We start from the raw sequence: 15,194 nt of genomic DNA, 5'->3' as shown, positions 1-15,194 counted from the left end.
TCTTGCGTTTGCCTTTCACCATCTTTTGCTTTTTGGTGTTAGATGTTCTTAGTGTCTCTGGCTAGAGCCTGTCCTGTCCCTGCTGCCCTGCAAGTCCCCTGCAACTCGTGGGGCCTGTGCTGCCAAGCTGGCTGCTCGTCTCAGAAACTCACCCTAGAGAAAATGGAGGATCTTGCCCGGGTCTCTGGCTTAAGGCGCTCTCTGGAGGTAGGCCCTCCACTTGTAGGGAAGGGACAGAGAAGGACGCTGATCCTTCTCTGTCACTCAGAAGCTGAGAGGATCGTGTCCCTGCCGCCCTGTGGCTCCCCTGGGAGTCGTGGGGCCTGTGCCTCCAGGCTGGCTGCTCTGGTCTCAGAAACTCACCCGAGAGAAAATGCCTAATTTCAATTTCTAATGGTTAAATTCTTAGTAAATAATCTTTTTTAAAAGTCCTTGTCATTTTATTAAAATATAGCAAAGAACAATTAACTGTGTCATAAAAATAACAATTTCTAAATTGAAATTCTCATTAGAATGAAGATAAAAAAGTACATGAGCTATCAACATGTTAAACTTTGTTGTACTCCACTGACCGAGCAATGATAAATTAGAATCTTTATAGAGAGAAACATATGGACAAGTAGCTTTAATTGTGGCTTTAACACTTGACCTAGAAATGTAGTAATGGCCAGGTTTTTTAACCTGTGTGAAATTTAATATTTAATCTCTCAACTGAGATCATTAATACAGTGTACATATAAATTTGTTAAAGTAGATTGGATAATGTACATGAGATGCCCCTGTTAGAGCAGTGAGCAGAGAACACACTTGGTAAGTAATGCCTTCCTGAACATACAGAAGCTCTTAGGGAGACATCAGAATTAATGGAGAGTCTGTGTGTCAGTATGCTAAGCACTGACATGGACTGACTTCAGTAGCCAATTGGAAAGGAAGCCATGTAATGGGATGATATACATATATTCATTCATTCTGGTATATTGTTATGCCAATATGTTCATAATAATATATCCAAGAATAAGTGAAATAGGGCAAAAAGGACTCAACATTGCTTGGGAAACAAATAGTTACCTAAGGAATTTGCTAAGACGAAATACTAATGCTAAAGACAGAACATACTGTAACATATTAAAGTTTAACATTGTTTGACAGCATGTCAAGTTTTCTGTCTATAATGTCTAAATTGAGTGCTTTATCACTCAAAGTAAACATGTGGATATGGGGAAATTATTCACTTGTTGCTGAGAGAGATTTTGAACATTCCAGATAAGAAGGTCCAGAAAGATTATGTGAAGTAGATCTCCACATAGCTGCTTGTTTCTTTTATATTAGGATGTTGTAATGTTCCAATAATGAAAAGTATAGGCTACCAGAATAAAAGAAGACTGGCAACTGGACAGAAATCATTGACAGATATTTATTTCTTTTCAAAATGTTGGGAAATAAATTTGATCTTTCAAAGAAGAAGCCAGTCAACCCTTTGGGAATAAAGCTAGGGTATTAATTTTTGGTGTTACTAATTCCTACCAAGGTGGCTTCATGATCTCAATATATCCCCTGAAGGAAGCACTCACATCATTAAGGAGGTCAAATGAAGCTCTTGTAATCATCCCAAAAGCATAGTAGAAACTAATAAATGCTGATACTGTTTTAGTGAGAAATAAAGTTTTATATACAAACTACTAACAGAGCCCAAACTAGAGTCAAACCTGAGTAGAATTTGAGGAGTACTGCATAGAACAGAGGAGAAGATGGTGACTATCAAGGGGAGAAAAGTAAAACAACTACTCCAAATGTTGTGATACAGCTGTATAACTCCTTCCAAAGGTTATGGAACACTGAGGAAGATGGAGTTGAATGAATGTAAGAACCAGATGAGGAAGAACTACATAGTGAAAGGTCTTTTGGATGTAACAAGGCCATTGTACTAATGGGCTCACTACAGCCATGGCGAGCTGCTTCCCTCATTACACCCATGGAGAACTGCTGGATTCACGATGGACTCACTAAGCCCATTCCCTTCCCTAAACACTGTGAGTAGTTAGTGATTGCTAGGTCAGGGAGCTCAACTTTAGTAAGAGCTGTAGCCGCTGATAAGTGGCAGTGCTCTAGTAAGTGCCCCTCCCCTTCACATGTGCACACAATGCTGGAGCAAGCAACTCTTATTCAACTCATGGTGTCACACAAAGAGAAGACATGAAAGTAAGAGAGAGACATGAGAAGGTACTTGACAGGAAAGGGTGGAGCGGATAAAAGACGGGAGTGAGGAGAAATGACTAGAGCACATCATGTAGTATATGAACCTGTCACAGAATAACGAATGATTTAACAAAAAGATAAATTCATTTCCACAAAGGAAAAGGAAGACTGAATAGGAAAATCCTTAAACTTGGTTCGTCAGAGCACTGACTCATGGTGAATTTACAGGAAACAACTGAGAAGTTGCAGAATGGGGGTGTTCAGCAATCTCAGAAAGGAGCTGTTGCCTGGCAAGGAAGGACAAAAGAGAGAGCAAAGTCACTAAATGCATGATGCTGAGAAGTATGGAAATGGAATGTAGTCAGGCTAAAACAAAATAGCAAGAATTAGGGCTCACTCAGCTTCCTCTGAAGAAGTCATAGATTGAGAAGCGTGTGATGTACAGCTTGTAAGACAGTACCTCGTTCCTGCCCACGTGGGCTTGCACTGTTTCCTCATGAAATGCACAGGACTTGGCATCATCTATGCAAAACTCCTGTGAGGACAGATAGAAAGGTACAAATAGAAAACCTCACAAAGCAAACACAATGTAAGGTCATGCTAAAGCACAGTCTTAAGAAGCATTTTCAGATAAATTATAAACCTTTGTGTTCTTCATGTGAGTCAGCTGGGTGTATAGTTCATCTGGAAGAGTACTTCTTTATAAGAAGCCCATAGGAACTATCTCTGTTAAGGAATATGATGAGGTGTTCAGAGTCATTTATGGCTGTGTAGTGAATTTCAAACCAACCTGGGCTACATGAAACTGTCATATTAGTAATTCAAAGCCTCAGAAGAATATTGATGAAAAAGTAGGAAGTCATGAGTTAAATATTGGCTAATCTCAGGGAAGATCTGAAGACAGCTACACAGATATATGAGACAGGACACATCTCACAGAGATGGGGTGAGAGACACAAAGGACTAGAAATTAGCCACAAGAACCAAGATAATGAGATAGAGAGGTTACATGGATTGGACACATTGCTTTTATTTTCTCGGATTCATATCCTATAGCAGCTGAAATATATCCCTGGAAGTCATGAAACAGTCCTAGTATTTAAAAATGCAAAATAAGATTTGTACTAAAAATGTAAAAAATAAAAATAAAAGTGATAAATTTGAAGAAAACAAATTAAATCTTTAATCTATACATCCAAAGTCTCATTGAGTCCCAGAAGAAACTGGCCTGAAGTAGCCTTGCCAAGACATTCCTAGTTACTAGTATTTTAAAGATGAGAAAAGTCTTCAGAGATTTAATAAAAACGTATTAATCATGTAAGAGATGAAATATGATTGATAACAGTATGTTTTTAGTTGACCAAGCAAGAGGGATTTGTCATGATCTCATCATTTCATATTCAGCCAGACTGTTTCCAAGAATGAAGGATTCAAGGATGTCATACTTGTGTATACACCCTACAGTCTTCATGGCTGCTCTTCAGGGACTTTGAAAAGATAGATAACTTGTTCTTGAAAGTGCTCAAGATCCCACTTACTTTGGTAAATAACACTTTGCTCACAAAAAAGAAAAAGAAAAAAAGACGAGCATACTGAAGTGAAGAGAGACAAAAAAGTGAATCGAACATCATCTTCTGTGCAATCATCCCTTTAATTTTGAGTTTGTCTTCCATCTTCACTGGGACCTACTTCAAACAGCATCATACCAAAGGACAAGATTTATCCAGGAGATGACAGAAAGTTAAAACAGAAGGGGTGATGGGATGTGTCCCGAATCAGTTGTATCTTGAAGAGCACCCAGGAAGCCTGGAAGCACGGCGAAGCCTCAGTACTTTCCAGGACATCATTCATTTTTAAACGATGATGAGGAGTGCGATAAGCTTCTGAACTTTATGTCTGTACATCTCTGAGTAAAATTAACATCCACCAATGGGGAAAACAGTACCTCTAAGTGTTATAGAGCCTGTCAAACTGATACAACTTTAAAATGAAAGCTGTATTGACACAGATAAGAAGCAAATCAAGAGCGCATATAGTACATTTTATAATATAAACTACTTAGAAGATATGCTGGTGTTTACCACAGTTCAACACATGCAGATCCTCTTGCTCAGAAATGTCTTGTCATTAATCAAAAAAATATATGCTAGAATGTCCTCAGGGCACTTGAAATAAGCTAATAGCTCTGTGTCTATAAACTGCTTCCAGGGCCCCTAGAGAAAAAGCACACACTGTAGCACATTCACTAAAACCAGGTGGCGGTGCCAAGGGAGGAACACACACAACGTAGGTAAGAAAACAAGAGCCAGCAAAGGATTGTGTGGCATGATTTAATTCCCATAAAAATTAAAAGCATGCAAAGTTCATCTGTGGCATTGAAATCAGGGAGTTACTTTTGTGGGATGGTTCATAAGGGTGATCCTGATAGGTCCTGGGATGCCTGAAATAGTTCATTGGTTTGTTTGATTGTAACTGCATTTACTTTTGATGTGCATGTAGAGGTTTTGCACTTCTTTTCTAATGCTGCTTCTTTTTAGTACAGAGGTCATAGCTGGGCAGAAAATAGAGGAGAGAGAAGCTGAAGTGAGCTTTTGATGGCTGCTCAGGTAATTAACTCCGGCCAGAAGATCTAGCTCAAATTTGGGAAGCAGTTAGTACAAACCGACTACGGAAGAAATAAGAACACTAAAAGCGCATATATATGTGATATCAATATAGTCTATGTTGCCACTAAACCAAAAATATAGGCGCATAAATCTTTTTTAAATGCAAAGAAACATAACATGAAGGCAAAGGAAACTTTCCACAAAGAAATAAACATAAACACAATCTGACATGCCTGGGAAAGCCATTGTACAGGGTTTGATAAACTGTAATATTTTAGTCACATCAGTGAATTTAAATGGTGCTGGTAAGATCATGCATTGGGTAAAGTGCTTGCTATATGAGCACACACCCTGGAGTTTCATCCCAGATCGGGCATAGTAGAGACAGAGACAAGGGCTTCCATGAAGCTCGTCAGCCAGGCAAGTCTAGCAAAATCCATGAGCCTCCATCTCAGTGAGAGATGCTATCTTAAAAATTAAAGTGGGGACTGATTGAGGAAGATCCAAGTATCAATATCTGGCTTCAACTCACAGCTGCACACATACAAACACACATAAGCACATACACATGTAAGTATAAATATGTGAAATAGATATGAAGGGACCTAGTCTATTTATAATAAATAAAGATAATAACTCTTCCTATTGGATCACAAAAGAAAATCCAACTTTGATTGTCACAAGAGATGAAGACAAGGTATTTAAAAGACTGATAGTGCAGGCATTATCAACTGTTATTTTGTGGCTGTGTCCCTTTGACACAGCTGTTTCTGTAAGACACTATCTGTTTTCTTTGTTTCTGAGCACTCACTTGCACCCTGAGAAAAATCATGGGAGAGTTTGAACACCCAAATAAACAAGGTAGTGTTGTACTATAATGCACACTGTAAGGGGCTAACTCAAAAATCTACACAATTATATATGTGTCTTCATAAGTAGTTGGTGATTGTCATATTCTGCCTATGGTAGAATTCTGGATGGCTTATATAAATCCCTCTTTCTATGGAAGGAGAGGTAGCTTTCAATTCCTCCCCACCTTTACCTTCCACTGCCCCATCACAGGCCCTAGCCTTCATTTGACCAGTTAGAATGGGAAGAAGGTTCACATGAAATCACCTTAGTACATGATCCACTCTTCGTCGGGGTGGCTTCTCTTGAGGAAGTAGAATCAACATCAGTATAAAACAACCCAGACAACCCACAACAGGGTCCTCCTTCCCAAGGTACAAAGTCATGAGGGATGCCTCAGACAAATTTCAGTGGAAGACCGTTCTGTGATGTTTTCTCATACTGTCAAGATCAAAAATAAGTAAGCTGGAGTCCTCAAGGGTATTTAAGGACTAAGAAACATTGTATGACAGGAAAGGATGCCAGGTGAGAGGGGACTCTGAGTGAAGCGTGAGCATTAATTAGTGGTGACATATCAATGCTGACTCATGAAGCATGACAGGTGCATCTGTTAGTATAAGGCGCTAACAGGGGAAGGGGATGATGGGTGTGTGTATCTCTTACCTTTTTAAAAATTATTTATTTATTTTATTCTGTCACTTGAAAGATGACTTTAAAAATACATGATTAAAAATACTTGGTTAAAAATATTTTAAAAGAAATGAGGCAGAGACTCCTTTGTGGAAGTCAAATGTTAAAAACTGAGAGTATATTATCATATAAGAGAAAAATAGAAACCCTAAGGAACAGGGTTCCTCCACAAGTTATTTTTGGTCATGGTGTTTTATCCCCACAATAGTGACCCTAACTAAAATACCCTCTTTCATCAGCAGAGAGTAGAAGGTGATATGGACTCATAAGGACAGGGCAAGGCTCCAAAAGTCGATGGACCAATGAGTAAGTCTATAAGGGAAAGTAAAGATAATGAAACTCTAAGCCAAGTTGTCGATGATGTTGGAATTAGAGTTACATATCAAATGATACCCACTAATAGAGATGATGTGTTCATTGCAATTAAAGTGAAAGTGTATTCATTTGAAACAAAATGATATGCTGAAATAATGATCACATTTAGTACTCAGCTCCTGGTTTCTAAGTATTCATCCCCTTAATGAAGTGAATGTACCCCATCCCTGGGGTACATTTCATTCTAATTCACAGGTGGAAAAGGCCTAGTTTGAAAATCATTAGCATGTACTTAATGAGTAGACTTTTCTGAAGTATGCTTAGACTCTGAGTTCATGAGGACATAGATATGTTAGAATGATGTTACAAGGTGTAGGAAATTTTACCCCATGCAAGGCATGTTCTTTCAGATGACTTCCTCCCCTTCCAGCTCCTCCTCTTCCTCATAGCTCTTCCTTCTCCTCCTCTTCATCTTCATCTTCTCTGTCTTTGTCTTCTCCATCATCTTCTTGTTGTTGTTAACAAGAAATGATTGCATTTAAATCCCCCTCAAAGTAACTATCTATGTTTCCTTCCCTTCCTGGACTTACTGTTGAGAGTTCTGACACGATAGTTAGTGTTTCATTATCATTTACTTCCACATGAAGGCAGAGGGGCACAAGCTAGCAGACCACTGGTTAGTCCCACTTGTCAATCTCAACCAAAGTGATTTAGCCTTAAAGACATGGGCCTTATTTCATAAAGACACTCAGTGCTCCTGGACCACATCTTTGCAGCCAGCACTCATTTCTTTTTACCCTCTGTATTCATGACAATGCTACAGGCACGTTCACTGCCTTTAAGCCCTGCTCTCAACATTTAAAAGGTCCTGAAAAGTGTGAAGTGAGTTATGTAGTACAATACTTAGCAATTAAAGTTCATCACCCACAACAGATGCACACATAAAAGTTTATAAGTGGTAATAAGAAAGCAATCTCTGGCCTTCCTTTGCTTCTGCTCATTTGTTCTGATAATTACTAATATATATGGACTTTTAGAAAGACAGGGGAAGCTGGAAGTCATATCAGTTCAGTGACCTGTGTGCTGATAGCCAAGCAGGAGGTGGGATTCAGGGTACAGACTCTATCTCCAACCTCTAAGGGCTTAATCCCTAGTTCAGACTCTATGCAGTAAATAGCGGAACCTCTGGACTCTTACATAGTTAGCCATTTAAGATGATGCTTATTAGCATTCGGAAGAAGAAAGCATGCTGGAGTGGGAATATTTTCACAGCCCAGGAAACTGCCAGTCATGCAAGGGCACCACACACTCCAGGAGGAAGCTGGTTGGACACCTGGCTTAGTGAACCAAGGAAGTAAGACACAATGGTATTGAACTGATTTTTTTAAAGTTAAGGATAGAGACGGTAATACATGGGGGAAAACATGGCTGTTTAAAAGAGACAAATGACCACACTGTTGTGTGTCTCCTCTTCAGCACTTTTATTGTCTTCCCTATGAGTCCAGCCAGTACACAGAGTATACAGCTCCAATTTGTGCTGTGCTCATGATGAAGGAAGGAGATCTATTTGATTTCCATGAGTGTGGCAGTCTCAACTCATTCTGTTCTTACTAGATGTTTTCCCCAACTCCTGGGATCCACTGCAGTGCCTGGTGTAGATGCCTATATGCATGTGTGTTGCGTTTGTGTGTATGTGTATGCGTGTATGTATGTGCATGTGTGTCTCTGTGCGTATGCATGTGTGTGTGTGGATATGTGTATGTGTGTGCATGTGTATCTGTGTGTATGTGTGTGTATATATGCATGTGTATGTCTGTGTGGATATGGATATGTGTGTGTAAGTGTGTATGTGTTTGTGTGTATGCATGTGTGTGTGTTTGTGTGTACATGTGTGCGTGGTGTGTCCATGGCTACTTGAACGAATTTGCTTATTAAAAAACAAGGTTGAAATAAGTTATCATCCATAAAAATAAGTGAACATAAGACATAGTATCAAACTTTATAGGATCTAAAGTTGGAATATTTCTTTATTGAACTTTTTTAAAATCTGTATTTTCAAAGAAATGAATTTGCTAAAATTCTGAGTATGAAATCTTCCTATTTTGTTTAGCCCATACTGCACTCTGGAACAAATTGCCTATGCAAACAGGAATTAATGTGTGCTTATAAATATTTACCTAATAAAATGCATTATTTAGCCAGGATAAATGTGGTACTGTCTGCTTCTGGAAGTGAGTCTGAAGCCAAGTTGTGCCTATGGAAGTAAGCCATTTGGTACATACTTTCACTACTGATCTTCAGAATTTATTTCTTTAAATGGTATCGTACATGTCATAAAAATGACAAACCTAAATTGTCAAAACAAGAGCATAGAATACTGAGTAGAGTGATGCCTTCCTGTGTGTGGTGGGTTTTGATCTAAGCATGGGGGATTGTTGGTAGTGTGTGAGGTGAGTGTCACATCCTTTGGAAGGAGGTGAGTGCTGTGAAGGCTGCCAGTTTCCCCTAAGGAGAGAGCATAGCAGTCTGGGTACCCCCACCGAATGCTGATTGGATTGAGCCCAGTGCTGAGTAGGAAGCAACTGTGTCATTCAAGAAAGCTTCACCCAGTCAATGCTAAAATAATCTGTCTTACAGCTCAAGGGTATGTATGCATTCTGTCTGGTGGTGAGATTTTCCTTGTTGGGAATAAAGGAAAAAGCAAACCAAGGCGTGTAGAGCTTGGGGGGGGTTCTCTCTAGAGAGATCCCACTGTGAAAGGCGCCCCTCTGGCCTATGCTGAGTATGAGATGCTGGAGACAAAGTCTAAACTGGAATCCCAAAGCAATATTTGTTTTTAGATGAATAATTCACTCAGTTTTCCCAGCGTGATTTTTTTCATATGAAGCACTGGCCTTTCAGATTAAGTAAATATAGTGTTTCAAAAGAATATAAACATGAATATTCATAAGAACCAAAACAGTGAATATAAATAAAAGCCTTTTGCATAACATTTTATTTTGTTTCTTTTTACCAGAGAGTTACTTTTCCTCCCTTGATTTCTTCAGTGATATATTTCAAAGTGATTTTCCAAGACACAGTCTCTTCCACAACCCCAGGTAATATGCAGATTGAGATCATCGCTTTGTCAAATTATCTCATACAATGACATTTTCCTAAACATCCATAGAGAGAAGATAACACTGCTCTATGATGGTACCAATTAGCCACAAATTCAGCCCAGCCTGATGCCAAGGGCTCAATACAGTGTTTGTCTAAATAAGTGGAGGAATGTCCAATGACAGAGAAAAATTAAATAAGATTACATATCCTGAATGTATAAAGCTAGTTAATCCACACAAAGTGTGCAAACAATTCCTTGGCATTTTCATGTATAGGCCATGACTTAAAACTTAAAAACCTTCACATATGCAAAATGGTGCGCTATGATGTACTAGGTATAGACACAGCAGCATCATTTCAGGGTAGTTCCCTTACTGGTGAGGTGGAAGAGCTGATGCTGGAACAAAGAAGAGATAAAGACACAAGAATGAGGTGCTGTGGCCCAAATGACCATTTAAGCATAGCCAGTGTACTGCCACATTATTCAATTGATTGATCAGTGTGCCGCTGTGCTAGTCAATTGAGTGATTAGGGTAGAGGATTCTCAAGCATTTCTATGTGAATGATTTCTGAGCCAGCACTGCTTGAACTGTACTGCTGCATTTATTGGCTACCAAGGGCTGTTTGTGTTTTCTTTGAACATTAGGTTCATAAAAGTCCTTACAATTTATATCTAAGCAATAATGAAAGTGAAGCTAATACGGTCACAGCAGAAATGGCGAAACTTATGGCACAGTGTATGTGATGGGAGGTTATCACATGCCACCCTGGAGGGTGGGGTTCTGCATGGGCAGCCTTCGCCTCTGCTGCCTTGGAGGATATACTGTGAAGATCTTGGTGTATACTCAGTGAAGCCCAGGGAGGAACAAAAGGGGCAATGCAGTCACTTCTACACAAATTTAAGATCAGAAAATAGAGAGTCATCTACTGCCTTAAAATTTTAAATTATTAAAATAATAGATAAAAATAAACAAAAGAATGGGGGTTAGAGAGATAGTTCTGTGCATAAGAGCCCTGTTTGCTCTTCCAGGGGACCCAAGTTCAGCACCCACAAAATCTCTGAAGCTTGATGGCTAGCTCCCTTGGCCAAACTAATATGCTCCAGGCTCAGTGTGAGAGACCTAATCAAACACATTATGATGAATGATTGAGGAAGATACCAGACATGGACCTCTGACAACCACATGCATTCGCATACATGTACACAATGTGCCAACACATGTGCATCCATAAACATGTACACACACTTTCACACGCAAAAAAGCAAACAAAAATAAAAAGAATGAAGTGATAGAAGAGTTATGGAAAATAACCTGTAGCCTGGCATTCACTGAGAGAGTTTGAAGGTTTTAAGAATACTGGAAGAAGGAAAATTGGTCTCTCCCAGAAATAAGCCCCTTCATTGGATGGCCAATGAAGAATGGTCAGCCATGAAACCACATACATACTACCATCAAAGGACTCAGTATTATGCCTGTGTGTGTGTGTGTATGTTTGTGTGTGTGTTTTGTGTGTGTGTGTGTGTGTGTGTGTGTATGTGTGTGTGTGTGTGTATAGAGAGAGGTTATCAACTTGAGAATGGGAGAATGGGAGGAGCTTGAGGGAAGAATGGGAAGGGAGAAAATTATGTAATTCAATTTTAATTAAACATTTTAAAAGAAAATTTAAAAACTCTGAGAGACTAAATTGGGGAAATCTTTAAGCTAGAGGACAAATTAGCATCTTAATTATGTAAATTTTGAGGACTGCCCTTTCCTTTCCTTCTTTCTAAAGGAAAGAGACAGTAATAGAAGCTAAAGGCTAAACTATTTGCAGTACATGGATTTATTTGGAATCTGTTTCCATTGAAATTCTTTTTTAGAATCAAAAGATCAGGAACATTGTATGCTAGGTATTAGGGAGTTCCGCTGATCAGTGTGGGGAGCAGGAGACTCCTTTTAGCTCCTGGCTTCAGAGGTCTCCATCTATGGTCACTGCTATTCTTTGTCCTGAGATACAACAGGACATTTTGGAGGGGGTTGGAAGATGGTGCAGGCACTTGCCCTACAGTGACAGAGAAGCAAAGAGACAGGGAAGGATTCAGGGTCCCCAAATCCCTTTCAATGGCACAGGCCAGTGATATAACTTCCTTCAACTTAGTTCCAATCACTGAAAGTCTCAACACCTTCCTGTGGTAATGCAGGATTTGGATCATGTCTAATCCATGGGCCTTTTGAGGGATGCTCACATGCCATACAATAGCATCTACAATAGCATGGATGTTGGAATGTCTCATGGGGTTTGAAGTTAACATAAGTACAGCAGAGGAAAGTGTGACATGGGGCTGAGATGTAGCTCAGTGGTAGAACACTTGTCTAGTGCTGACTTTGATCCAACCCTGAGAATAAGAGTAGAGGAACGTGAGTGTTGGAGAACGGAGATAATACCCTTTTGCAGGCATCCAGAGCATAGCAAAGCTGCCTCTCCTACCTTTCTATTTTATAAAGCATCTTAAGACTCTATGATCTATCTCCTGCCTGTTTCAAATTTAAAAGGCACAGAAACTTAAATTGTTTCTCATTTGATCCCGTCATCATTCTCTCATACTGCATAGGGTTTTAAAGAGATTCACGAAGTGCACCCTGTGACTCATGATTTCATCATTACTGTTTTTGGAGCCTGGGATATCTATCAAGGAGGATAATATGTTCATTTGATTCATAATGTAACATTTAACATAATGTTTTCACATTCTATAGGGTTGATGTTGAAAAGAGTTCTGGACATCTGGTCTAAGGTATGAAAGAAATAGAACCTCATACTATCTAGTCATCCATATGTCTCTGGGGTTTTTGTTTTGTGTTACTCTTATAAGGGAGTGAAATTCCAATACTAAATATAACAATAGAAGAATCCCTTATAAGGGAATTAAAATCAAATGATATATAATTCAACAAACCAATGCTTGAGCACACACACAAAGAACAAGAAGCCGGGGCCCAGAAGAGATGTCAGGATTCCTCTTTACATGCTTATGAGTAAGGTGGATCAGCTTGGAGTTTCATCAGTCATGGAGTGGATGAAGACAATGTCAGCTAAAAACACAAAACAAAACAAAACAAGAGGCCTGGCTGTGCTGCCTCATACCTGTAATTCCAGCACTCAGGAGGCTGAGGCTGGACAATCATTTGTTCAGGGCTATCCTGGGCTTCATAGGGAGTAATAAGCCAGGTTGTGCTACAGAGGGAGATTCTATCTTAAAAGAAAAGTGTGATATACATATATAGAAAAGAAGAAAATCCTACCATTTGGGACAAGGCAAATGAGTGTCAGGATGTTACATGAAGGGAAATTAGTCAGAAAGGGATGTGCTGCCTGGTCTCACATGCACATCCTGAAAAACTAATGCCTGGTCTCACATGCACATCCTGAAAAACTAAACTCATTCAAGTAAAGAATTCTCAGTGCCAAAGAGACAGTATGAAAAAGGGATGCTCCATAGCATTCTGTCTCTGTGAGAAGGGGGTGCTCCATAGTGGTCCTCTGTCTCTGTGAGAAGGGGGTGCTCCATAGTGGTCCTCTGTCTCTGTGAGAAGGAGGTGCTCCATAGTGCTCCTCTGTCTCTGTGAGAAGAGGCTGCTCCATAGTGGTCCTCTGCCTCTGTGAAAGGGAGATGCTCCATATAGGGTCCTCTGCCTCTGTGAGAAGGAGGTGCTCCATAGTGGTCCTCTGCCTCTGTGAGAGGGAGGTGCCCCATATAGGGTCCTCTGCCTCTGTGAGAAGGAGGTGCTCCATAGTGCTCCTCTGTCTCTGTGAGAAGGGGGTGCTCCAAGTGGTTTTCTGTCTCTGTGAGAAGGTGGTGCTCCATATAGGGTCCTCTGCCTCTGTGAGAAGGTGGTGCTCCAAGTTGTTTTCTGTCTCTGAGAGAAGGAGGTACTCCATAGTGGTCCTCTGTCTCTGTGAGAAGGGGGTGCTCCATAGTGCTCCTCTATCTCTGTGAGAAGGGGGGTGCTCCATATAGGGTCCTCTGCCTCTGTGAGAAGGGGGGTGCTCCACAGTGGTCTTCTGGCTCTGAGTCTTACAGTCTCTTGACCATGTCTTCCAGAGTCCCCTGAGCTTTGAGGAGAGGGTATGTGTGACAGGGCTGGGCAGACCACCATTACTTATTTTCATTACTGTGACAAGTTGTGAGTCTCTGTACTAACTGCCATCTACCTCAAATGGAAGCTTTTCTAATGAGGCTTGTGGTGTACCTGTGGGTATAAAGATGAGATTACAGACACTTAGCCAAAAAATTGAAGTTAAGTGCTCCTCTAGGGCTCATGACTTCTTTAGCAGTGGGGTCTTGGTCAGGCATACAGTTCCAGACTTGAGTTTCCTCTTAAAAGGTCAAAATTCCAGTCAGAATAGATACCACATGTTTTTCACAGCCTAAAAATGAATTGGTGGATTAAGCCCTTGATGGCTTCAGAAGTGTCATTACTGTGAGTTGGTGGAAAAGAAATAGAATGTGGGCTTTATGGAAAGAAATGGGTCATTGAGATGCTCTTGGGATAAGATTATGGCCTGGACCCTCCTGACATCCCTCTCCCTAGTGTCTCTGCCTTTTTTGCAGCTGTGGTGTGAATTCCTCTATAGCCTCCCCCACCACCACAATGGAAGGCTCCTGGAAGATTCCCTTCTCCCCTGACATTGTTTATGTCAAATATTTGGCCAAAACATGTTAAAATGAACTAACACAGCTATTCTGTCTCTGGTTTTCATAGAAATCACTATAACATTTCCTATATATGTTAATTATAACATTTATAACTATAAACACTGTAGCAATCACTTAGGATCAGTGAGATTGAGCTTCCTTGAATACATCTATTGGTCATTTGTATATCTTGATTTAAATAATTTTACCTTTACTTTGGGGAAATTTTGCTAACTGTTTTTCTACATTTATAATTAGAATTTGTGAAAACAAGGAGGTATAGAGTTATATCTGATATTTCACTTAAAATGATATAATTCTTACAGTTTTGGGCTCAAAAATTTGTCCTATTCATAATTAGGAAACTGCGGGTTAGAGAGATAGATCAGCAGTTAAGAAAATGTTCTTGTACAGGACCCAAGTCTGATGCCCAGCATCCATATGGTAGCTTACAACTATTCATAATTCCAGTTCCAGGGAATCTTAGTTACTGCTCTATTGCTGTGATAGGCAATTTATGGAAGAAAGTGTTTATTATGAATTTATAGTTTCAGAGGGTGGATCCATAACTACTAGGTCAGGGAGTATAACAGCAGGCAATCAGACATGGCACTGGAGCAGCAGCTGAGTGTCTCCAGAAGCAGCAGACAGAGGGAGCTAACTCAGAATGGTGGCGGCAGCTGCTTCTTCTTCTTCTCCTTCTCCTTCTCCTCCTTCTCCTTCTCCTTCTCCTCCTCCTCCTCCTCCTCCTCCTCCTC

The 15,194-nt window shown here is 40.0% G+C and overlaps 1 protein-coding gene across 2 annotated transcripts in view; it reads left to right on the top strand.

Annotated features, from left to right (window-relative positions):
* Nucleotides 1-15,194, top strand: part of Adcy2 (adenylate cyclase 2) — a 395,840-nt gene that overhangs the window by 103,335 nt on the left and 277,311 nt on the right. Inside the window, exons 1-3 of one of the 2 annotated variants that reach the window (XM_031360382.1) lie at nt 6,616-6,647; nt 9,673-9,754; nt 12,497-12,534. The exons of the other annotated variant lie outside the window; for it this stretch is intronic. Of the exons in view, the coding sequence (XP_031216242.1) occupies nt 12,502-12,534 (33 nt within the window). The 5' untranslated portion in view covers nt 6,616-6,647; nt 9,673-9,754; nt 12,497-12,501. Of the gene's footprint in view, nt 1-6,615; nt 6,648-9,672; nt 9,755-12,496; nt 12,535-15,194 lie in introns of those variants that run through there. 2 annotated transcript variants of the gene reach the window in all.

The sequence above is a fragment of the Mastomys coucha genome, unplaced genomic scaffold (assembly GCF_008632895.1).
Source record: "Mastomys coucha isolate ucsf_1 unplaced genomic scaffold, UCSF_Mcou_1 pScaffold8, whole genome shotgun sequence".
Classification (NCBI taxonomy): Eukaryota; Metazoa; Chordata; class Mammalia; order Rodentia; family Muridae; genus Mastomys; species Mastomys coucha.
This window is presented reverse-complemented; position numbering and strand designations above follow the sequence as displayed.